This window comes from Heterocephalus glaber, unplaced genomic scaffold (genome assembly GCF_053883595.1).
Source record: "Heterocephalus glaber isolate CG9 unplaced genomic scaffold, H.glaber_assembly_v1.0 deba00001442, whole genome shotgun sequence".
Taxonomy (NCBI): Eukaryota; Metazoa; Chordata; class Mammalia; order Rodentia; family Bathyergidae; genus Heterocephalus; species Heterocephalus glaber.
This window is the reverse complement of record NW_028258296.1, coordinates 32,373,205-32,400,240: the sequence shown is the minus strand read 5'-3', so window position 1 is coordinate 32,400,240 and position 27,036 is coordinate 32,373,205. Positions and strand designations below refer to the sequence as shown.

General features: G+C 34.7%; 1 protein-coding gene across 7 annotated transcripts in view; it reads left to right on the top strand.

The window, feature by feature from the left end:
* Dpyd (dihydropyrimidine dehydrogenase) overlaps nucleotides 1-27,036 on the top strand; it is a 901,729-nt gene that overhangs the window by 693,970 nt on the left and 180,723 nt on the right. For all 7 annotated transcript variants that reach the window (XM_087212682.1, XM_087212683.1, XM_087212680.1 and 4 more), the window contains one exon: nucleotides 12,294-12,436. In XM_087212682.1, coding sequence (XP_087068808.1) covers nucleotides 12,294-12,436 — 143 coding nt within the window. The remainder of the gene's footprint in view (nucleotides 1-12,293; nucleotides 12,437-27,036) is intronic.

Here is a 27,036-nt window from a genome sequence, read left to right as displayed (position 1 = left end):
GTTTTAGAATCAGGTAATCAGTTTCTTCAAAGAAATTTCACTGGCATTTGGGGTTGTGTTGCGTCTGTGGAGAAAGGAAGAAAAGAGAAAGGATGAAACCATCTGGACTGCAGTTTGTTGTGTAGAAATGCTTTTAATTATGAATTCAATTTTTGTAATAATTATGGGTCCTTTTTTTTTTTTTTTTTTGGTACCAGAGATTAAACTCGGGACCTTGCGCTTTCGAGGCAGGCGGCGGAACCACTGGGCTAAATTCCGGGGCCCACCTATTTTTTCTTTTGATTTTCTGTTTTTCATTGTCACAAATTTGGTTAGTTGTTTTTTCTATTTTGCTTTTGTTTTGTTTTTTGGTACTGGGAATCGATCTCGGGTCCTTGAGCTTGCGCAGCAGGCAGCGAAACCACTGAGCTAAATCCCCGGCCCTGGTTAGTTGTGTTTTGCATGGCATTTGTCCATTTTACTTCAGTTGTTACATTTATTCCATAAAATTGTTCATATTGCTTTCTTATCCATTATTTTATTATTTTAGTCTGCGATGATGGCACTACTTATTAAGCACTTAACATGTACTTGTCATTGTGTTACCTGCTCTACATGGAAGATTTAATTTGAGTTTATCTGGTTCTGAATTGGTTACATCAAAAATTCTTACCTACTTAATGGTTATCCAAATAGCTACTGGTTGCTAACTATCCATTTGGCAGAGAAGCATTCTTATTTTGCACACTAGAGTCCCAAAGCATTAAGTGGCTTAGGGTATTTACGAACCCACAGCTTGGGCCGGGGATTTAGCTCAGTGGTTCCACCACCTGCTTTGCAAGCACAAGGACCTGAGTTTGATCCCTGCTACCAAAAAAAAAAAAAAAATCAAATAAATAAATAAATAAATAAAATGGACAGCTTGCTTGAGGCAAGATTCCCAGTTTGAGCATCTAGGTTCCCCTAGTACAGTAAGAAAGGCTGATGTGTATCTTCGCAGTCTAGGGTAATATGAGATCTCCATGCAATACTTAGGAAACCTTGTCTGAAGTACTATGGTATTAAATGCTTTCCCCATTCCTAATTGTTTGATCATGTGCTTTATTTTATACATACTACATTTTCTGTGGTATTTATATGTTAAAAGTATAAATGCACCTATGAAATGAAAGTTTACATGACTAGAAATAGTTGTTGAATAGTTAAATGAAGTGCAGTGTTTACTTTCTTCTGTTACATGAGCTTTTTATATACTGAAAAAATAAAACATAAAATTCTTATTTAAGCCTGATCTCTTCTTTCTGTCTGATAGAAATTCTAATACTCTTTCATCAGACTAGAAAAATCCTTAGAATCTGTAGAAAGGCTACATCCAGATACATATACAAAGAATATATATTCTCTTTAGTTTACCCTGGAAAATATTTCACTAATATAACAGTGATGTTAATTACTTTAATAATATTTACTAATTGCAATTAAAATAGTGATATTTTAAATTAATAACATTTTGGACTTTCTTATTTTGTTCAGATAATGTTGAGATGCAAGCCAGACACCAAGCATTTTTAAAAATGAAATATTACACTCAAGGTGATTTTTGTACCTGGGGAACGGAGGAAAGGCTCTCATCTGCCAACTGGGCAACATCTCTGTCCTTCTGGGTGTATTGTGTATTTTTTCTCACCCTCAGAGACTACTCTGGTATTCATATAAATATTTCACAGAAATGATTTCTCCAGTACCATAAACCGTTTCTTTAACCTGGGTCCCAACCCTTGCTTGAATTTGAAATATCCTACTTCCCGGCCCCTGACCTACCTATTAATCTTCAGAGTGTCCAGCTGGAGTCATGTGCCTCGCACAGAGCCCTCCTTGACCACCTCGGTCTTCCCAGCTTTCCCTGTCCTCTGAGTTTCTACATTGTCTGTTGTCTGCTCTCACAAAAAATGGCATGTACATATGTGTTACCCATTTTTTTCATCTCACCTATTTTGACCTACAAGTTTGTAGAGAACACTGTTTCTGCTGCCTTCACCAAGGGGTCACTCTGCTGGGTGCAAGAAATAACCTCCCTCAGCACTTCAAAAGGAAAGACAAAGGAAGAAAAGAGGAAAGAAGAAAGGAAGGGAGGGAAGAAGCATGAAAGATGGAAGAAAAGGAAGGGAGGGAGGGGACTTTTAACTGAAAATATAGAAATAATTTCTTGTATTCTACCCTACTGAAATTCAGGGGAAAAAAAATGGTTGTCAGTGAATCAAGAGAGCAACTAATCAGTAGAACCCTCCTTTCCAAAGTGCCTTGTCAGTTTTATAGAGAGTGTTTGTTCTCAGATGGTTCCAACATGGGCCCATATGCAGTTGTCCTTGTCTAGACTACATCTTTGAAAATTGTCCACCCTAAAGAAGAAAACAAAACATTATTGCCTTATATACTCTGTGGGTTTCAGCAGACTCAGAGGAATGCAGTCTTATCCCAGAGCACAGAAATGTACACATGTAATTCATTGTCAAGTGAAAAGAGAATGCATTACTGAGAATGAAAGGAAAGGTTTTACAGTGTGGCAGGCACTACCATGGACCCCTGGCCATAGAACTACCCTCAGAGCAAGCAGGGCACAGATGTCAGAGGAAACAAAATCATGACTTTTCGAAAAATAATAAGATTTTAGTGAATGGGAGAACTGTTTGTTATTTTTTTATATTCTTGGAATAAAATACTTTAGTTTTCATCCTGGATTTTCCCAAGGGTAAAATGCAATTCTGATCATCAGCATTATCATTATTACTATAATCTTCCGTTTTCTGCTTTTCAAATAACCATCTGTGAATACACAAAGAATGGCGAGAATTTATGTAGTATGAAACCTTTTGATTTGGACATCCTGAAGTAAAAACCACATGAGAAATGTTTGTATATCAAGTCTACTAACTCTGTAATGGTTCAAAATGTCTCTTTTGAATAGTTCATCTACTTATATTTATAGATAAACTCCTTAAATTTATAGACAAAATATGTTGCAAAAGTACTAATCTGGGAGATACTGAAGCATATGGTAATCTGAAAATACAGAAAATCTCTCATATTTAATCCTAGCAGTGGATTTTACTGTGATATTATAAACTAATTGTTTTCTTGTTGTAATAAATTAAGTAGTCACACAACCCTGCCTTTCTTACATACACATACCTTTCTTACATACTTCACTTTTTGCCTGAATTTCCTTATCTGTAATGGGAATAATGCATATGTGATTTATAATTATGTGAGCATATAAAATATGTGGATAATTTACCAGAGCAATTAAAAAGATATTGCTATTGAGTTGGGGTTATAATTTCATTTTAGCACATGTAATTTAGAAAATATGAAAAGTCTCAGAGTTTTACCACAGGCAACCCAGAAACATTACATGTTCCCCCATCAATGGTTCTTAGTGGGACAGTTTGCTGAAAAGCAAAGAGGAAACAGGGATTTTGTCCATTATCAATGCTAAACACTATTTGAAGTCTATCAATTACTTATAGTTACTCTTGATAACTCTGTTTTAAAATTGTGGACCATTTTTAGGCCAAAATGTACTGAAATGTTTAAGACTGATAGTAAAATTTGTATCTTTTCTTCTGTATGCAGATTATAAAGCAAACAATATATTGAATATTTTATACATATTTATAGATGTATATTATTTTGTTTGCACCAGCCAATTATATGAATCAGTTCACAAAAATCTCCATTCTTATTTCTAAAGAAAATTCGCATGTTGTAGAATCTCCCGTGTAAATTAGAACAACTTGGAAATCACAAAAATGTGCCTATTTCAATGATCCTTTTTTTCTAGCTGTGTCTTTCCTCTGTAAACATGTCAGCACATTGGATTTTTTTCTAAATCTGAATGTCCTCTCTGGCCATATTGAAGAATGTGCTTACTGTACTGTTTCATTAAACTGCTGTGTTATCAGGTAATTGTTTAAACATAATGCCATAGCACTATCAAAAGGAAAGGTGAACTAATGGCATTTGCAAATGTCAGGGATTATCTTAACACTTTTATTATAGTTTATAAAAAGTAGGTTCAGGGCATTTCTTGGCAATTATTTCCACAGAAATTGGTTATTTAAATAAATTGCTAATTATCTGAAGATGACAGTATTGAAAATGCTACTAATGAGTTGTTTAATAAGTATAGCTTGTGGTGGCCACCTACAGGTTGAAAATAGAAAGAACACAAAGGTTATGTGTAGTAAAAGCTTTATGTCTTTCCTTCTAGTAATACATTAAAAGATACTTAGCTCTTCATTTTATGTCTTGGACAATGTAGTGAGTTTCTAAGTTCTTTATACATTATGGGTTTTCTTGTAAATCAAATTTCACTTGCTTCTGTAATTGTCGTCCTATCATTCTTAGATATAATTATCATTGGTTGTAGCTAGTATGATTTTGTAATTTATCATCCCAATTGAAATGCTTTTGGAGTCAAAAATAGTGTTGTTTATAATTACATCATGTAATTACAAATAGGTACAGGTATAATAAATTGGGATTCTCCTGGGTAAACTGGGCCATATGGTCACTTTACTTACAGCAATTGCTAACTACTCTAGCTGTAAATTAACTCCCATCCAATTATTAATATAATGATAATATTCTTGGTTTATCACCTGAATAATATATCTTTATTATTTATAAAAACATCTTTCTGAAACTTCATTTATATTCAAACATTTAACACAAGGAAAAAGTATAGCGTTGCAGTTAAGAGTATGATATTGGGAGTTAAGTGCGCTTGGGTTCAAATATTGGATCCACACTTTCTTATAGAGTGATCTTGAGGGTGTGATATTTATCCCAATTGAGTCTGAGTTTACACGTTTCTAAAATTGAGACAAAACACCTCTGTCATAGTGATATCATCAGGACAGTGTATGCAAAAATACATAGGAAAATAGCTGGCAATTACAAAACACTAAGAAGAAGAATTTATACTTTATATACTTAATATTAAAATTTCATTTTAACTATGCTTGCTTTTTTGTACTTTTTATCTGTACTACCTCTTGAGAATCTATAAAGCATGTAAGATTACTTTTTAAACTGCCATGACAAAGTTTACTGTATCCTCAGTCTTTGAATGGGAAAAGATCTAATATGTCCTACATTAGTAAAGCCTTTCTATTGCATCCTGCCTACTAAGGTATTGTGTAGATTCAAGGAATAGCAAGGTCCCATTGTAGCTCAGTTTATTGCTGAATTTATAAAAAATAATAATAATAAGTAATAAAACCTAAAATATATACTGTTCTATGTCTGCTTTCAAAAAAAACCATTTCTTACTGATTACCTTTCAAACATTTGAAAACAACTATTAGAATTCCCTTAAGCCATTATCCAGGGATATAAGTGTGTGTATGTGTGTTTGTGTGTGTGTTTGTGTGTGAAAGAGGAGAAGTGGCAAGAAAGATCATCTTATTCACTTTTTTTTGTTAATCTTTCACTGAAAATAATGTGCACAGAACTGAATGTGGGTTTTGGACATACAGAGAATGGAATCATTGCACATCCCATAAATAAAAATTTCACAGCCCAAATTCTAGTGACACTTACTGTTATTAAGTGAATTTTAGGAAGATTATAAAAAGTCATTTTTCATTACCATGTAAGTTATAAATGCCTTATCTGAAAAAAATCAATGTCAAGTGTAACTTATCAAGCTCAAAAGTTCCTCTTCAAACTCCTCACTGTTGGGTTCACCTGATTTCCCAGAGATGATGACTTTTAAGAGTTTAAAACTCAACATTCTTCACATTTACATGCATGTGCAGTAAATGTAATCATGCACTTTTTGCCAGTGTTGAGACCATACCATATGTATTATTCTGTTCCTTGTGTTTAATTCTTAATGTTATATATTAAAGATATTTGAATGTCAATTTCAAATGCCTCTGAGTTTATCAGTCATCTGTGTTCATGTAACTTTGTGTCTACTGTGATAGACTCCATGGAACTGAATATCTGTATGAAAATCCATATCTATTTAGATATCATAAATTACATTTTAAAATATAATAAAGTTTTATTCATTAAAATATTCACATTTACAATGGTAGACTCAAGCTATGAATAATCAGAATTTTCTAAAATAAGTTAATATGCATTATAAAATCCCCAATCCACCCCTTAAGTATTGTTTTTCTTTATATGTTTATTTTTCTGGTCAAGTTTCTCTGGTTTTGGTAATACTATGAACATATATACTATGAGCTAAGCACTGTGCTGACTGCTTTCCATGAATTGTATAATTTAATACTCTCTAAATTGCCAAGAAATATTGACATAAAGTCCCTGTTTTACAGATAGGGAAGACTTGTGTTTTAAGAGGTTAAAGATCTTGCTCAAAGTCACAATCATATAAAGCAACCGAGCTAAGGTCTAAACACAGTTGTTTCCCTTATGCACTTGCCCTTAGCATTAGACAATATTAATACTGGTTTTCTCAGGTAAAGACATCCCTCTTTGCAATTATTACACTGACATTTCCCAATAATCACTGAAACATACGATCCTCTTGTCAGAGACTTGCTTTTTAATCCCAGTCTATTCCTTTTAAACCATGTGACATTGGATGAGTTATTTATTCAGCTTGAGCTTCTCTTTATTCATATAAAAAATAGAGATGACAGTGTCTGTCTCCACGGAGTTGTAAGGGTTAAGTTACACCATGTACATGAAGCCCCAGCCTCAGTTTTGGACTTATGGAAATCACATGAATGAGTGATCCTGCTATTCCCACTATTAGCAGCTGACCCTTCAAGAAAGGAAAAGGACCCCATTATTGGTGAAGACTGTTAATTCTATTGCTTTAAAATAAATTACCTGGCACAGGCTAGGTACAGAGTTATTGAATATAAATTGAGTGGACATACTGAATATGTTAAGGTGCAGATAAATATAGCTATAAAGATATGAAGACTTGGAAAAAGAAATAAAAATACAACTTAAATTTAAATATTTTAATAATAAAAATTTCAGCTGTTCCAAAGAAAATATTTTAGTTTAGTTATTTAATAATAATATAAAACAACTGCTTTTGCTTTTTCTCATTTCTCTCCTTTAGATTTCACAGTTCTACATATAACCCTAGATCCTTTCAGTACTTAATTTTCTGTTTGAATTATGCTAATGTTCTCAGAGGACCATGTGTAAAGATGTATTTTTAAATAGCTGTGCCTCACATATTTATTAGTATATTAGCTTCATTAACATTTTAAACTTGTTTTAGTAAGGAATAAATTTGTTGGTGCTTCATTTATATGTGTTTATAAGAATCAACTTTCAACTCTTCAATCCTTGAATTTCTTGATTTATTAATATTTTCTTTCTTCTGGATAATGTTAAAACTATTAACACTTAGACAAAGTTCAATTTCTAATGAATGTGGTACTCACTAAATTCATTATATTTTTAATTAATGTAAGCAAATTAAAACTACATTTTTTGTATACACAATGAGAACAAGTGAGTATGTATTATAACCCAATTTCTGTTTTATTATCAGCTAAAGCTATTATCAGGGAGTTTATTGTGGACTTAGTTCTTACAATTAATTGTGTAATAGTAGCTGTCCTAGCAGTCAAATGATTAGGAAAAAAGCAAACAGAATTAAACTCAATTATTCAAACTCTGATTATCCAAAATTAGCATATGTTCCACACTTATCTTGCCACTAAAAATTATTTTTCTCACCAAAGATTCACTCAAAGTATATCACTCTCTCTTTTTTCATCAGTAAACTTAAAACCTTGTATATTGGTTTCATATATGGACCTTTTGGCTCTCAAAAATTGTTTAAATAATTGATGTCTGCTTTTGAGATTTTTACCTTTGAAGTCAAAGTAATCTTATCAAAATTATGGCATTGATAAACTACAGCTGTTAGGGAAGGAGAAAAAGGAAAGTACTGCGTGGTTCTCTCGAGATGACAGAGGACATAAAGTTCTATTACCATAGGCATCATGCTTCTGTCTCCAATTTAAAAATTTGTTTCATTGTATCACTAAACATGCAAGAATAGCATGGGAGGCAGTGTCAAAGTAAACTAAATGCTTTCTCTAAAATTAATTGCCCTTGAGGTTAGTACAGATTGCAATAGCAAATTCTTCTATAATTTTTCATATGTGCCTTTGAAATACATGAAATAATATAATCCTCAAAATTACTCTATAACGTTGTTATTAAAATTCTTTGAATTGAGGTACACTGAAATTGAGAAATTTTCAGAAAATCTTGCAGCTTGTAATTAATGCAACTAGCGTTCAACTTCAGCTATAACCCCTTTTGTCTGCCTGTCTGCTTTCTTTCTAGAAATCATGATACTCAAACAAATATGTACTTTTCTAATGGAACATTAGTACACAATGAATAATTAGACTCGAACAATTTACCTTGAAGCAACCTATTAAGATCATGAGGGCTGATGTTCAGAGTATCTATCCTGGGTATATGGTTAGGACACAAACAGATTAATCAGGAAAATAAAGATATAAGTGCTTAATAAATATTTTGTGAACAGACAGATGGACATATAAAGGATAAATGAAAGTTGTAAGAATCCCAATTTCATCATGTTAAATTCCTGTATACATATCAATTCATATTATAACTAATAGTAACATTTTTGAAATTGTGTTTAAAATGATATTTCAAAAACAATACTGTAATTTTCTTAAGGAAAAATTATTTCATCAAAATCAGATTGATTAACAATTCAGAAATCTCTGGCTTACGGAAATGTTTTTCTAAAGCAGGAATCAATCCAAAAAAGTTACATGCAGTGTCTTAAATATCTGTGACTTCGATACACTGATTTGAATTTTAAGTTTTGACTACTTGAAGGGCCCAGATTGATAATAGACCAACAGTTCTAGGCAGAAACAATGGTGCAACTCAAAATTCCAGTTCAAAGTTTGAAAGTGCAGCTCGTTTCAAAAGGTGGAGACCTAAAATACCTTGATTTTTCTTGGAGGATTCCATACAGTTGAAGCAGAATGGCTTGATGTAACTGAACTTCCTAATAGGTTCATCTGCCCTGTGCCCCACGCAGATGAGAGATTGATTTAAACTGCATAGCACCTATTGGTTCATTTAAGCTTATAGGATTTCAATTTTGTGAAGCTTGTTCAGTTTTGTGCAACTTGTTCTTTCCTTAAGTATAGAACCTAAATTTACATTTCTTAAATGTTTCAAACTGGCTTCTTCCTAGTCTTGTATTGCTGTGATTCTGGAACTCTTTCTGCAATCTAACTGGCATGCACATATATATGTCTGTATTATACTGTTATATGCATTTCCTTAAAACTGAAAGTATTATCTTTTTGGGGGGAGTACTGGGGATCAAACTGACGGTATTATCTTGAACTTATTATTTCTTCACTTCTGGCATCTTAAATCTAAAAATAAATTTTTACATTACAATTTATAAAGATCTTTTCATACACCTTCAGTTTCCTTCCCGGAACTTTTCTTGGTGAATAAAAGTCATTTATAAAGTCGATTTCCCCATAAACATGCAGAGAACAGGTAGATTATACGCCATATTAAATCAGTTGAGTTATTTTTAAAAATAAAATGCAGTTTATAGTGAAAATAAAAGCTTTCTTTAATAATGTACTACTGCCCAACAACAGAAGGATACATTTCTTCATTTTTGGATCACATTTCCTCAGAGAACGTTAATTATCCTTAATTTTTTTAAAAAAGAAAACTTTATTAGTTTGAAAGCTTTTTATGTTCATTAAGTAGATTAGAAAAGTTGCAGAAGAGGAAGAAAAACATGGGATAGAAAATGTCGTATGGACCTAATTGAACATCCTTAAATGCCAGTGAAGATTTGCTGATGTTTTTTAACACCTGTGTAATACTGTTGCCCTTTAAATGTAACTGGTTAAATTTTCAAAGCTGTGTCCTGGGATTTTGCCATTTGATGTCCATTAATATCAATTGGAATTTGCGGCCGAATCCCTGTATACTACTTTGAAATTTTACCCCTTAGTGTTAATGATAGTCTTCTAACAGTGCAGTTAGAAATAAATTATTTATCTGCTTAGTTCAAATTTTCTTTAGTCTCTTGGGTCAACTAAATAAGAGGGGTAGTATTCCAATATTTCTTTATTACTTCAAAGCAACATGTATATAAAGAATCCATTAGCTTAGTATGTGTCAAAAACATGTCAATTATACTGTGCAGAGTTAGCTTTATATCTATCTGAAGGTTTAAGGTGTAGATTTCTGTAAAAATGGTTTGCTTTAAATTTTATTCTCATTTAGATTTCTTTTAATGTAACTGTAGATATGTATATGTAATTGTATATATGTATTCTCAGTATAAATTCTCCTGCCCACCATCTTCACCTTTTTATGATTCAAACTTGAAGAGTAAAAAGAAATAATTGATAAATATTTTTATGTAAAAATAAAGTCTTCATGTCCAGTTTGTAACTTTTTCTAACTGAATACCTTGTATTCTAAAGTATCAGCATTGAATATTCTTGATTAACAATTACTGATAAAGGGGTGCTTGTGTGTGTGTTTGTGTGTGTGTGTCAGAGCAACAAGCAGACATTTCCACAAACATCTTTGCATTGAGTTCAAAAACATCAGTAATCCATGCATTTCATTCTATCCAAAGTGAATATGAACAGGATTAAAAAAAAATGTCACTGAGGTCTTTGTTAAAAATGTATCTTTTTAGAGAAACCATAGGTTCACAGCAAAATTGAGAGGAAAGTACAGAGATTATCCATATACCAGCTGCCCTGGTGTGCATAGCCTCTCTCATTTTCAACATACTTCCCCAAGTAATACATTTGTTCAAGTTGATGAGCTTAAATTGACATATTATCACCCGAAGTCCACTTTTGTTAGATTTCACTCTTGGTGCTATACATTCTCTGAACTAAGATGGATGTACAACAACATGCATCCACCTTTATAGTATCACATAGTATTTTCACTGTCTTAAAGAACCTCTTTGCTCTGTGTGCTAATCCTTGCCTCCTTCCACTATTCCCTCAACCACTGACCTTTTTACTGCCTCTGCAGTTTTGTTTTTTCTAGAATATAGTATTGTAGTTGGAATTGTATAGGATGCATTCTTTTCAAATTAAAAGTTACCAATTTCAAGACACATACACTCTACTCTATGTGCTTTCTGAAAATGAGAGTTTGAATACATATGTATTAATAATGCTGATTGTGCTTGTGGAAATGATGGTAAAATACTACATGGGGATGAACCAGATATATATTGTGTGTTTTGTTGGGTCCTGACTTACAATAGTGTCAAATTCTTGTACAAGTAGAGCTATATTTAGTAGAAAACATACCTTTAAAGAACTGTTGACTTTTGAATGAACACCAAGAATATCAACTTAAGTTATTCTATTATAACACCATTAATTTAATCCTGGATATTTAATACTTGAGGGTCTAAGAGTCTAAAGGAGGTTTAGTACAGTTTAAAGCTTCTAGTGTTCTGACAATCTGTGTGATTTTCAAGAAATTAAGGACTAATATACTGTTAATATCTGGCTAATTTAAAAAATATACCTATATATAGAGAGAGACTACTTGATTCTAGTAAGTTATCTTTAACTTGGTGAAATTTTTCTAATATGTGAAAATTATATTGTTCTCATGACATTTCTTCAAATACATGTACAAAGCAATATGGAATCTGTAAATTCATCAGCACCTTGCTTGTTTTTACAGTATCTATATTCACAACAGCTGCTTTATACTTTGCAGAAATATAACAGAGTTGTATGTCTATTTATGTATTGTATGATTATTTTTCTTTCTCAAAACCTTCTGTTTCTTGCTTTTTTAAAAAACAGATGCTTGAATGTTCCATACAACCTTTACACATTACTGTATATCAAATTATAATTTGCATGTATTTTATGCAAGAGTTCTAGGGTTGCTATACTCACTTGCATAGCTTCTCATCATTCAGCAATACCATCAAAGTTCTTTTTTTTGGTACCGGGGATCAAACTCAGGACCTTGCACTCGCAAGGCAGTTGCGGTGCCACTGAGCTAAATCACCAGCCCTCATCAAAGTTCTTAAAATAAATACATTCATTGACAAATTATCAGACTTTGAAATATAACATTTATATATTAGATATCTATATATCCTAGTAAAGATAAGGAAATTTGAAATTTCTCTAATACAATATTACTATATAATGGTAAATACAAGGCAGTGTGTTCCAGAGTTCAACATGCTAAAAATTGATTATCCTCACTTTCTGTAGGAACAGCAATCAGACCTATCGCTTTGAGAGCTGTAACCTCCATTGCCCGTGCTTTGCCTGGATTTCCCATTTTGGCCACTGGTGGAATTAACTCAGCTGAAAGTGGACTTCAATTTCTCCATGGTGGAGCTTCAGTCCTCCAGGTAGTACTTGTGCTTGGCTTTTAAATACTGTCTATCTCACAAATATAATATATATTATATGATAAAAATATTTCATTATTTTACAGAAGAAGATAGTGTGGGGTTAAAATGACAGAACTCATTAAGTTTCTCTTGTGAGTTGAGAACAAACCTGAGCTTCATTTCCTGTCTTGTTGAATAGGGGGAGCCTACAAGAACTCTGTGTTTTTTTTAAATATATTCACTCACACATCTATTTGTAAACTAAATGAGACCAGGTATGATTACCAATTGGATGAGGGTTCTTTTCCTCAGTTTGGACAGCAAACAGGAATAGGCAAAGTGTAGCTCTTTTAATGTTAACAGACAAGTCTGAATGTCAGGGCTATCACCTCTTAGTGATACTATACAGGGAGATGCATGTTGTTATACATCTGTCACCTCTTGGGGCCAGAAGGTACTGGCAGACCTCAGGAACATTTCCAGTGATAGAGATGACAGCTCCAGGGAAACTCCATTTTCTCTTTGCTTTTCTCTAATTGCTGGCTAACCAGTGTTACCAGACCTGGTTGCTGGCTTTTTTCTGTGACGGTAGTCTTTGTTATTACCATCGCTCAGTGTACCAATTCAATCTACTCTATTCAAGATAGAAGTCATGAACAGGCGAAATGTACAATTCAAAAGAAGCTTTATTAGACATGTGCTGCAGCATAAGGAGGAACAGTGTATATGCTAATCCACTAAGCATATAGGGGAAGCTATTTGTGTGGGAAAAATGCATGCTCATGCATCCACAGCATTCTGCTAGCTAACCATAGATGGGTTGTCAAAGGTATTCTTGGACCAAATTAAAGATAGCTGCAGAGCGGCAAAGATATCCAAACAGGCTGTGGGGTGGGATCATCTTTTATGAACCTGCCATCCAAGCATGCTGAAGCCAAAGAAATATCTCCCAGGAAATTCATATGGTCATCCACAAGGCATTTGGGGCAGCCACACCTATGAAAGATGAAAGAAAAAATAAAATTTTATAAGTACCTTTTTGGGGAGTTCTGGGCCTTAATTCTCTGTCTGAGTACCAAATACACACTGTACTATTTTAAAAAAAATAACAAATACATGAGAAAACCTAGGTAAAAGTAAAATATCCATAGGAAAATAAAATACAGGATAAGTTCAATACATGATCAATGCCATAAGGTACTGAACAGATTACCAAATTTGACTCTGGACTTTCTGGCAGACAGAGAAGACATTATTGGCTTCTTCACTTTAAAATATAAAAAATACAATGGTTGTTTACCTTCTTGTGGTAGAAAACTGAAGGAAATTCTTCCATTGTCTTTACAAAGGGATGCTTTGAGATGTTTTAAATTGTACTCTTAATGGCACCTCCAGAAATAATACACATTGAGTAACTTTTTTTTGTTTGTACACTTGTTTTGTCATAATGTCGCTCAACATGTGTCTAGTACTGTTGGCACCTTTTAGAATAAACATTTCTCTGAGGAGCCAGATGTGCATGCAGGTTTTGGGTCTGATTGACACAACGATCCATTTTTGTATATAACTACTAGACTGTGAACTCTCAAGTAACACTCCTTTAATGTGACTTCTCACTACGTGGTATTGATGGTAATTGAATGCAGAGAGTTTAACATCACTTATGTCCTCTGGCTAAAGAAAAAGTGGACTGCAAATATGGTTTTACTGCTAATATGAGATTCAGAATTAACACTGCATCATGAAACATACATTAACATACAGATAGGTATATATTACATATATGTAATATGTATGTTAACATATAATACATATATAACTATATATATATTACATTATATAACTAATGTAAACAGACTCTGAAAGGTGGAGAGAAGCCTGACTGCTAGGGACCTTAAGACTTGAGAAACAAAAGAGTGATGAGTTTCTTGATTTGTTCATTTGCTTCCCCATCTGTCCCACAATTGGGGTCAAAGTAGGCCAGCAATCTAGAAACAACAGATACAAATTAAAAAATAATTCTCCTCTCTCTAGCTAAACAACCAGGAAGGAGGCTCCCTAGCAAGACAGTAACTTTTGGACAATCAGTGTTGTATCTCAGCTAAATATCATAGATAAAAACTGCACTCCTACAGCCACCCGTACAAAGTATAAGTGGGGATCCTAGTACAAGGACCTCCTCACTCACCTTGCAACCCTACATCTCCACTGGGCAACATCCCCCATGAATGCAGGAAGGGTGACCTTCTATCCTGGAGGGTCATGAGGTAACCCTTCTCCTTGCCCATGAGATGATACAGAGAAGGTCTAGCGAGTCAGGACTTTCATTACTGCCATGTGGTAATAAGGTTACTGTCCTCTTCTCCTCCCTTTTCTCCTCCCTGTGGTATCAGTGAAGGCCAAGTGGAGGGTAGCAACAACATATTCTTGCTCCTCCCAGCCAGTGTGGTGTCAGTGGGGGCTTGGTGAGGAGCCAACCCTTCCATCCACTTCCAGTCATAACTGGAGGTGTGCCCCAAGGGAAAAGGTCAAGGAGGGAATCTGGGTTCTATCTTGGCAGCACCTCTCCCTCCCCTGCCAATGTCAAGGAAACCATCCAAAAAAATCAGTTTAAGTGAGATCAAGAGTCTCTTAATATTTCAAATGTCAAAACTTCAATCAAAACTCATTTTTGTACAGGAAGATCTCCAATTCCAATCAATAGTTATCAATACCAAGATGACAGGGATATTACAATATTCTGACAAAGATTTGAAAGGGGACATGATAAAATTGTATTAGTAATTAATTGCACACATGATTGAAACTAATTTAAAAAAACAAACTTTCAACAAAAAATAGAAAACAGAAAGTAGAAATTTTAGGACTTCAAAAATTCAGTAACTGAAATGCAAAACTCAGTTGTTGGGATGAACAACAGATTGGAGAGAAGAGAAGAAAGAATCAGTGAACTAGAAAACAGAGCAATAGAAATTGACCAATCTGAACACTAGGAAAAAAAGAGTGAACAGAGCCTCAGGGAACTTGGAGACTACAAGGGAAAATCTAACATTCAAATTAGCAGAGCCTCAGAGGATTTGTGAAAGAAATTGGAGATGAAAAAGAAATAGCTGAAAATTTCTCATATTTTTTCAAAAGACAAAAACCTATAGATTCCAGAAACCAGGTGAACTTCAAACAAGATAGACCCAAAGAAATCCATGTCAAAATACATTTAGAGTCAAATTGCTGAAAATTGAAAAGAAAGTAAACCTTGAAAGCAGCAAAAGAGAAATGATAGCTTATCTAGGGGACAAACAATTCTATTAACAATGGAATTCTCATCAGCAACTTTGGAGTCCAGAAGGAAGAGAAAACATATTTTTTTAAGTGCTGAAAGAAAAAAGTATCAATGAAGAATCCTATTTCTTCAGCCATAAGGGAAACTCAGGACCTTCTCAATTGAGGAAAAATGAAGAGAATTTATTGCCAAAAGATCTTAACTAAAAGAATGACTGATGAAAATTCCTTAAGAGAGAGGAAATGATGAAAGAATTCACCCTGGGACAGCTGGAAGGAAAGAGGGGTAGGTAATAATTTCTTCAAACGGAATCGGAAACAACAAATCCGAGACTTAATGTGACCTGAATTTATTTTAATGAACACAAAGTAATGCATGGTTTAGAAAGATGCAAATGGGTTATGAATGGATTCCAGAAATAGAGTCCTGCTCTTTGCCAAACTTGGGATCATCAACAAGTCACACATGGAAACAAAAGTTCTCAGTTACCTACCATGAGGTGGTAGAAGCTGCAGTTACATCTTTGATTTCTACAACCTACCCAAGAGTGAGTTTTATACTTCTTTCTATTGATATCAGCTGAGACTTGAAAGACAACAGTAGTGTAGACAAAGTCACATGGCTTGTGCTAGAGCCAGAACTCAGATCTCTAATTCTGTAGCCACAGACTGATTGTTCACACTGCCTGCCTCCCCACAGGGCTTGTAATACCAGAATATCAGTGATAGTCTTCCATGCCTACTGAAAGCTTCCATGTTCATGACAGAGTACCACTATACAAAAGACAGGCCCTTGCCTTGCCTCCATGTTTTTTTCCACAAAATCTTTTGTTCCAGAAATGTAACAGTTTGTGCTGTGGGGCAATGCCCCTGCCCAATGAATTTCATAAATGTTTTGTAACTGCCTGAACTGCATGACCTCTCTGGAATGTCCTGTTAGCTGTGCCCCTCTCAGGAGTATTCTGTTAGCTCTGCCTCTCTGCCTCTGTGAGCATCCTTGCCCACTATATCTTTCAGGAATGTTCCCTAACTCCCTTCTGTGAGCATGCTCGACTACCAGGTCGATTCCTATATTAAGGAGGCTTTCATTTCTGGTGAAGCCCTCAGACTTTGGAGTACAGACTCCTCTGACCTGCTAGCATAATAAAAGGTTTTTCTCCACCTCTTCCAGAGTGACCTTCAGATTCTTGAGTCTTCAAATTGCAGTACCTGTGACACTGAGCTGTAACACTTGGTTGTGCCTCAGAGCTATAACACTTGGCTGTAGCACCAAGCTGTTCCACTTTGCCACAACATTCAGGCTATACCTTACTTCTTATTCTTTTCATATTAAAAAAGAATAAATGTGAAGACAGAAAAATAAAGCTGCTTCATGTGTCCTGAGTGCAAGTATGTACTTAGTGTGTACTGTAGTAGGTAAATATGATGTACAGTACTGTATATCTTTGTAAAAATGCACAATGAAATCATTATTCCCATTTCATTTTCTGCTTAGGCTCCTCTTAATAGAGAAGCAAAGGTTTATTGAGGCTATGTTAAGAAAACGAAGTCTCTTGTGTTTTATATATGAATAGACCTTGGTACTGTGACAAAGAGAGTCAGAGAGGCAATTCTGAGGAGAGGACTTTCATTCTGTCTTTCTTGAGTCCTGTAATTTCTCCCTCAGGAGAATCTAAATTCCTGTCTGATCTTTTCTCTCTCCATATATGACTGCTTATTTTTTCCTCCTCTGAACTTTCGACTAGTAAATGGCTGTCATGATCAGCTGGCCCACTGCACATGGTGCTGTTTCAGCTCCAGCTTCTATAAGAAATGCCTCACTAGCTTAGTATCTGTTGGCTCAGATTTCTATGAGAGGAAATCTGTTTGGCTCAATTTATCTTTTTGCCAGTCCCCATCGTAAGATATTGACTACTTGATGTGTACCATAAACATACTGAATATTTTTGAATGAATTTATTAAACAAATGTGCTTGAGTATTTTTATTTTGTTTTGTTGTTGTTAATTTTCCTAACAAAATGTGTGGAACAGAGAAAGGGTTCATGTGGTAGTATAAAAGGTCATTGTCAGGGCAGGAATTTAGCTCAGTGGCACCATGCCTGCTTTGCAAGCACAAGGTCCTGAGTTTGATCTCCTGTACAAAGTCATTGCCCCTTCAGCTCTCGCTAGGAATGGCCCAGGGACTTTTCAACCTTGTAGAACATTGGCTTCGAAAGATTTTGTTAAAAATGTTAAGTTTCACACATAGGGTTTTACTGATTAAAATTATATTTATCAATCCTACCTATCAATTAGCTTGACTCAGACTTTTATTCAGCCAGAAAATATTTTTAAGCAATATTAGCTAAATCATAAACAAAAATCAGTATTATGATGTATTTTTGATGGTCATGAGATGGAAAACACTTGAATTTATAATTTTGGCCTGGCATTTTAGTGCAGTGGAACACGAATAGTATTTCCCTCACTCTTCCATTATAACAATTTCACCATGCTCCACTCTCTAATTCTGGGTTAATATAACCTTTCATTTTCTATACTTCTAGGCTGCTGCATATTATTAGAGAAATTCAAGTAATTCTGCCAATCAGATTTACTCCAAAACACAGTGTTGGGTACTAGTCAGAATCTCTTTTTATTCATTTTGTTTTAAAGAAAATTTCCAGCCAGGCATGGTGGTGCATGTCTGTAATCCCAGCACTCAGGGGGCTGAGATAAGAGGATCTCCAGGAGCTCAAGGCCAGCCTGGGCTACAGAGTGAATTCAAGGCCAGCATCAAGTTCATAGGAGACCCTGTGTCAAAAAAGAAAGATGAGAGAGAGAGAGAGAGAGAGAGAGAGAGAGAGGAAAACAAAAAAAGAAACTTCATCAAATTCTCTAGCAGTTAGTTCAGATCGTTTTCATTCACTGTGAAGACCTAAGCCTCTCCATTGTTGCCCTCCCATTTCTCTGATGCCCTCTGTTTGCAGACTCTTACTACACAACTTCCCTTCTCTGGTTCAGTTATATTTCTCAAATCTACCTATTTCTACTCAGAATTGAAGCAAGAACTAACAAAAATGCACAAAAGACATGTGACTGGATAAATGCAATGTACTCAAATGTCTGGATGGTGGTGCCTATACATGAGTATAGAAAGCAGCAATTTCAAATTCAATTTTAAGTGAATCTGTGTATTTGAGAATAAGCCATATGACTTTTTAAAAAGTATGTCTGATTCAGAACTGAGAAGTTAAATTTTTTTAATCATTTGGATGTCAGAAAAATGCCTTCTTGTACAATCAATATGCATCACAAGAATTATCCCCTTATTCAACTTATTTAATAAATGTTTGTTAAGGTTCCACTATGTGCTTAATACTGCAGTCAGAATTTAGAATACATCCTGTGAATACAGCTGACGAAATCTGTTACCTGACAGGACATCCTAGTGAGGTGAGAGAGATAATCTATAATAAATATGAAACCAGAGTATATTGCCTAGTATAAAAGAAGATGATGAATGCCATGGTGGGGACGAAACAGACTTCATCAAGAAGGTAAACATTTTTTATAAAAACTCAAACATAGTCATTCAGGAAAAATTATATTAAATAAAATTTAGCTTGTACCATCACTTGCTTACACTTTTGCTAGTTGAGAATTTAACTGAAATATAAAAGTAAAAAATATTGTAGCCCATCTTGTACTTTATAAACTGAAAATCTCTTATTTCAGATGGCATTTTAATGATTAATTTTTCCTTTTGGAAGCCTTTCCGAGGAAGCCATCATCTCTCAGCAACACTGATTTGTCTATTACCTTATTTTATTCTATAAGTTACTTTGGCGAAGATGTCAGCATTTCAGTGGTAAAACATCCAATCATCATACCTTAAATATGTTTTAGTGAATTTTTTATTAGTACATGTTTGCAATTAATGGAGTTTATAATCATCTTAGGAGTGGTTACACGTACATCTTACAGCTTGTTTTATTTAATACTCTTCCCCTTCTCTCCTTCTCCCCCATTCTCCTCAAGTTCCCTAGTCCCCTTTTTCGTACTTGTTAATGTTATTTGTCCTAGCTCATGTAATGGCATATAGTGTTTACCTTAGTTGGGGTTATTAGATTCCTGTGCATGGCACATCTTCATTCCTCTCACTTTCCCTTTCCCTCCTCTTCACCCCTCTCCCTTGTTCCCTTGGACCACTTCCCTATTGGAAGAGATCCTTTATCATTTTCTTTGTACTTTGCCTCACTCAAATGAGATACCATACAATATTTAAACTTGTGTGTCTAGTTTGTTTCACTCAGCATTATATTTTCCAGATGAATCTATATTCCTACAAATGCCTCAAATTTGTTACTCTTTATAGATGAGTAGTATTCCATTATATACAGATAACACATTTTCTTTAGCCATTTGTCTGTTGATGGATATACAGGCTGTGTCCAGGATTTAGCTATTATGAATTGTGCTGCTATAAACATAAGTATGTATGTATGCATGTATCGCTATCCTATGGTGACTTAAGCTCTTTGGGGAAGATACCTAGCAGAGATAGCTGAGTCCTGTGGAATTTCTAATTTCCGTTCTTTGAGAAATCTCCATACTGTTTTCCATAATGGTTTTACTAGTTTGCATTCCCACCATCAATGCAGGAGGATTCCTTTTTCTCCACAGCCATGCCACCATTCGTTTTTTGATTTCATAATGATTGCCATTATTTCTGGAGTAAGATAGCATTGTTTCTGGAATAAGTAGCATTGTTAAATTTGCATTTCTCTAATGGCCAGAGATGTAGAGTATTTTTTCACATATTTGTTGACCATTTGTATTTCTTCCTCTGTGAAGCATCTGTTCATTTCTCTCAACCATTTCTTGACTGGGTCTTTAATTTTAGGTGGGTTAGTTTTTCTTGAGTTCTTTGTATATTCTAGATATTAGTCCTTTGCCTGAGGGGTAACTGGCAAAAAATTTTTCCCTTTCTGTAGGTTGTCTTGTCACTCTACTGATTAATTATTTTGCTTTATTTTTTAGTCTCACATATAACCCTATTTCTTGATTTTGCTGCTATTTCTTGTGCAATTGAAGTTCTGTTTAGAAAATCCTTTCCTACACCTATGTCTTGAAGTATTTTACCTATTTTATTTACCAAATGGTTTAATGTTTCTCTTTTAATTTTTAGATCTTTGATCCATTTTGATTTTAATTTAGTATTGGTGAGAGATAAGGATCATGTTTCATTCTTCTACAAAAAGATAACCAATATTCCCAACATCATTTGTTGAATAGGCTATCTTTCCTCTAACATGTTTTCGGACCCCTTGTCAAATACCAGATATTTGCATAGGTCCAGGGTAGTTTCTGTATCCTCAGTTTGATTCCACTGATGCATGTTTCTGTTTTTTGTTCCAGTACCATACTGTTGTTATCATTAGTGCTTTGTAGTACAGCTTGAAGTCAGGTATTGCTATGTTGCCTGCTTTGCTCTTATTGCCCAGAATTACTTTTGCTCTTCTGGGTGTCTTTTGGCTCATATTAAATTTAAGATTGTTTTTTCTAGATCTGTAAAGTATGTTGTAGGTATCTTGATTAGAACCATTGAATCAAAATTTTGTAGGTATGACCATTTTGACAATATTGGTTCTGCCTATCCAAGAGCAAGGGACATCTTTCCATTTTCTGATGTCCTCTTCAATCTTCCTCTTCAGAGTACTGTAGTTTTCTTTGTAGAGGTTTTTCACATCCTTGGTTAGTTTAATTCCTAGATATTTCATTATTCTTGAATCAACAGTTATTTTTCAATAACTGAAAAATTATTTTCATAATTTTTTCACATCCTGTTCATTGTTTGTATACACAAATGCTAGTAATATTTCTATGTTGATCTTATATCGTACTTTTCTGAAGTCGGTTATTAATTCTAAGAGCTTTTTGGTAGAGTTCTTTGGGTCTTTCTGTAGAGTATCATGTCATCTGCAAATAATGACAATTTGAATTCTTCCTTTCCTATAAGTATCCTTTTTATTTCTTTCTCTTGCCTAATTTATCTGGCTAATGTTTCAAGTTCTATGTTGAATAGAAGAGGTGATAGTGGACATCCTTGTCTTTTTCTTGATTTTAGGGGTGATGCTTTTAGTTTTTCCCCATTTTGCATGATTCTGGCTATTGGTTTGTCATTATTATCGTATTCAGGTGTGGTCTTTCTATAGCTGTTTTCTTTAGGCTTTTTATCATGAAGGGGTGTTGGATTTTGTGTGAAGCCTTTTCTGTGTCTATTGATATGATTGTGTGGTTTTTGATCTTGCTATTTAAGTGAGGTACTGAATTTATTAACTTACATATATTGAACCATCTTTGCATCTCTGGGATGAAATGTACTTGATCATGATTATCATCTTTTTCATAATGTGCTGCATTCTGTTGTCTAATATCTTGAGGATTTTTGTATCTGTGCTCATTATAGAGATTGACCTATAGTTTTCTTTTTTAACTGGGTCTTTATCCAGTTTGAGGATCAAGGTGATATTGGCTTCCATATATGAATTTGGGAGCACTCTCAATCCCTTTCAATTTCTTTGAAGAGCTTGAGGAGTATTGGTGATATAACATCCTTAAGTATTGTAGAATTCAACCGTGAATCCATCAGGTCCTGGACTTTTTCTTTTTCTTTCTTTTTTTTTTTTTTTTTTTTGGTAATGGGGATTGAACTCCAGACCTTGTGATTTGTGTGGCAGGCACCAGAACTACTGAGCTAAATCCCTGGCCCTCTGGACTTTTCTTCTTTGGTAGATTCTTTATCACTGAGTCTATTTCATTGCTTATGATTGGATTGTTAAACATATTATGTCTTCCTGGGTTAGTTTTGGTAGTTTGTATATCTTTGGGAATCTGTCCATTTCTTCAAAATTTGCTAATTTGTTGAATATAATTTTTCAATTATATTTTCACTTTTTCAAATATATTTTCACAATTAAATTTTTCACTGTCTTCTGGATTATGACAGGGTTGTGATTTCACCTTTTTCATTTCTAAGTGCATTGATGTGAATTTTTTCTCTCTTTCTCTTGGTGAGTCTTACTGAGTGCTCACCTATTTTATTTATTCTTTTAAAGCACCAGCTCTTCCATTTGGTGATTTTTTTTCTAGTTTTTGTCTCAATTTTATTGATTTCCACTCTTTTTTTTGGTACCAGGGATCGAATTCGGGTCCCTGCACTTGTGCAGCAGGCAGCAAAACCACTGAGCTAAATCCCTGGCCCCACCACTCTCATTTTTTAATAATTTTTCTCCTTAATTTCAGCTTGGGGCTAATTTGTTGTTGTTTCTAAGTATCTTAAGATTTCTCATAAGGTTATTTATGTGGGCTGGCTGTGTTTTCCTAACATGATCATTGATTATGATGAATTTTCCTCTTAGAACTGCTTTCATAGTGTCCCAGAGGTTTCATTCAGTTTTACGGTCATTGTCATTAACTTCCAGAAATTTTTAAATTTCTTTTTTGATTTCTTCTTCATTGGTTGCTTAAGAGTATGTTGTTAGTTTTCCAGGAGCTTTTACATTTTTTGAAATTTCTTTTGTCTTTGATTTCTATTTTCACTGCACAGTGGTCTGATAGAATGCATGGAATGATTTCAATTCTTTTAGTTTATGTGCTGCAGAAGCGAACACTGATTTCAATTCTTTTATATTTACTTAAGCAGGCTTTGTGAACTAGTATGTGATCTGTTTTGGGAAAAGTATCATGTGTGGCTGAAAAGAATGTGTACTCTGTTGTAGAGAAGTGGAATACTTTGTATATATCCATTAAGTCTGTATGTTTAAAATTGTGGTTCAGCTCTGAAATTTCTTTATTGGCTTTTTGTTTAGTTGTTCCGTCTTTTTACTAAAGCGAGGTGTTAAAAATCCCCTACTATGATTGTGTTAATGTTTATTTGATCAGTTTTTGTTTTATAAAGATAGATGCTTTAGTATTCAGTGCATATGTGTTTATCAATATTATCTGCTCTTGTTGGATTGTTCCTGTAACTAGTATGTAGTGCAGTGACCTTTTTTCTCTTCTAATCAGTTTTAATTTGAAGTTTACCATGTCTGATATTCGAATTGCTATGCCTGCTTGTTTTTGGGGTCCTGGTGAATGAAAAGTTTTCAACCTATAATTTTTAGTCTGTGAATATCTTTTTTGATTAGATGAATGTTTTGAATGCAACGGATTGTTGGATTTTGTTTTTTGATCCAGTCTGCCAGCCTGTATCTTTTGACACAGTTCAGGCCATGAACATTGAGAGATATTACTGAGATGTGATGGTTATTTGCTATCATTACCTTCTTTATCTGTTGGTGTATCATTTGTTTTCCTTTTCCCGATGTTTTTTGTTGCTGTTTATCCATTGACCTCACTAGTTTTCTCTGTGTTTTTAGATGTGTCTAGTTGTTTCTGTTAAGAATGTTCTTGCCATTTTCTCTAGAGCTGCCTTAGCACTCATGTATCCTCTGAGCTAGTCTTTTTCATGGAAATACCTTATTTTTCCATCTACTTGGAAGAATCGCTTTGCTGGGCTAATTAATCTGGGTTGGCAGTTACTTGCTCTTAGGGCTTGAAATACTTCACTTCAAGCTCTTCTGGCCTTTAGGGTTTCTGCTGAGAAATCTGCTTTACCTTATATGCAATTGGTTTAACTTTATATGTGATTTTGTTGTTGCTGTTGTTGTTTTTCTCTGGCTGCCTTTAAAATTCTGTTGTTTTGCTGGATATCTGTGAATTTAATGAGGATAACCCTTGGTGAATTTTCCTTTCATAATTGTTTGGTATCTTATAAGTGTCACTTATTTGTATTTTAAAATCTTTTCTTATATTAAGGAAATTTTCTTCCATAATTTTTATAAGCATGTTAGTGAATCCATCTGTGCAATCTTCTCAGTTTTTTTTGACTCGAGTTAGCCTTACATTGGCCTACTTGTCATCTAGTTGCTGCTGGATAGTCTTGTCTTATTGTCTCTTGTTGAGTTCTTGTTGAACTCTGTATCTTAATTCATTGTTTTCTCCTCAATATCAAACACTCTGTCTTCACATTGGTCATTTCTTCAATGTATGAATTTTATGCTGTTTTTTATTTCAGGTATTTTGATCTGACATCTTCTTGAGGATTCAATATTCTTGTTGAATCTCATTCAAATTTTGCACGGTTTTGGTTAGCTCATCCAGTTTTTTACCTGTTTCCCAAAATTCACCATAGGCATATTGAGTGTCATTGCTGTAAACTTTTAGTTCATTTCCTTTTTGAACTTATTTTCTTCATCCCTTCTAAGAACTTTCCATAGATTTCTGTTATCTGATATTTGCCTTCTTCCCCCTTTGTGACCTTTGTGACTCCTCCCTTGGAGCAGCTGAGGGGTTTGGAGATCCTTTCCCTTGTTTCCTCATTCTCCTATTTATTTCTGTTTGTGATATATATATATAGCTAGCTATATATCTATACATATATCATTTTAAAAATTATTTTTCTCCCTTTTTTGGGGGGGCAGTTACTACAGGTTGGGGACTAGTGAAGTGAGGAGAGTTTGTGGATTGTATGGAGTTTTACAGTAGGAAGTTGCCTTTTCATGGATAATTTTCAGCTTTGTATGTCCAGAGCTAGTATTTACTCCTTCTGTTATTTACTTTGAGTGTTTTTGACTCTGTCCTTATGTTTTACCACAAGAATTGTTTCTCTTCATAACAATCTTACCACACTTCTATATGGTAGTCCTTACAGTCACTTTTCCCCCTTAATCTATTCTCCATGCACACCATGACAGTTAATTATTGGTGATTACTCTGCAGTGAGCTAGGTGAGATGGGTGAGGAGAATGGGGAATGTTTGGATAAGTAGTGTTAGGCACTAAGGGGAGGTTTGAAGGGGAGACTAGAGGTAGATGAGAAGAAAAGATTGATATGGCTTCTGATTTTATTAGAGTGTTTTTAGTTGAGTTGAAGGTTTAGTATTTAGAGTTTCCAGAGGTTATTTTGTGAGGGCAAGGGTGAGGTAAGGGGGAAAGGGGATTCACTTTGTGATTGAGGAAAGCAGTGTGGTTATCAGAACTTGCTTATAGGGAGGATAATAAGCTGGGTAAGACATGAAAGAGCCAAAGGATTACAATGAGGAGAATAAAGGAATTATGCTAGTGAATATAGGAGTGACTATGAGGGTGCTGAGTATGATAAATTTTAAAACTTAGGAGGTGGAGTTTATGTATTTGGAAAAAGAATAATAATATATGCTAATAATATTGCCTTGGGGGTTTGAGGTGAAGAAACTAGATTAAGAGCTGAGACGAAGGAGAGAACGTAGACACTTATTAAATCAGAGTCAATAAAAGAACAAATATACCCAAGTAAGAACCTAGTATATAGATGAAACCACAAAAGAACATAACCCCAAGTTACTAAATAACCCAAGAAACATACAAAATCTTAGACCAATAAGATGTCCAGTGGGAACACTGATTACATATTTCAATGAGACATGGTGTATTGATTCCCCAGTAGTTTCCTTGCCAGAGAGTCCAAGTACTCACACCCCAATTACCCTCTGATCCCTCCACTGCAAAAATTGGGGTTAACTCAGACTCAGGACCTCTTTCTACCATGTTGCAGGCATTTTTGCAGAGTTTGATGCAGTCAGAGTTCTTGGGCTAGGAATTCTTGCTGCCCCTCTCCCTGGGTGAATGGCAGATTCAGTAGACAAGTTCATTGGCATTAATTGTCCACTGAGTTAGGATTATTCTTTTGCCATCAATTCCACTACAGCCATAACAGGCTAATTCGTAGCAGTGATATCTGTCAGGGCTAGTTGAGAAATTACATACCGTAAGAAATTGCTTTGGGTCTCCCTTAATAGTGGAAACATGGCACCAATGTAAGCCTTCGGTCCTGTGTAACTCATGCAGAAATTTATGTTTGATCACAGGAACCAAGCTATGATCACCGGTCCTGCTTCCTAGCTTGACTCCCCTCAGTTTTCTCTCCAACTGCTAGCAATCTTCTATGACTATCTTTCCTTCATCCACTCCAGGATGGCAGTATGAACCTATTGCCAAGGGGCTGCTCTAGGACTGAGGTTCAAACAGCCATTCCTTCCCCTCAGTGGCGGCCTCACCAGCGCCAGCTCTATGGGACTGTGTCCTGGGGTGCTTGTACTGCAGATACTCACCAACTTTTGCGTTTGGAGGGCCTCTTGAGAGTCAGAGTCTCATGTTCTTCCCGATGTCTCCAACTGCATAAGATTCTTCTGGTAATCTACATACTTTTTGTATATTTGCTGTCTCCAGCAGTCTGTAAGTCTAAGCTATTACATGATATGTTTATATTTGAA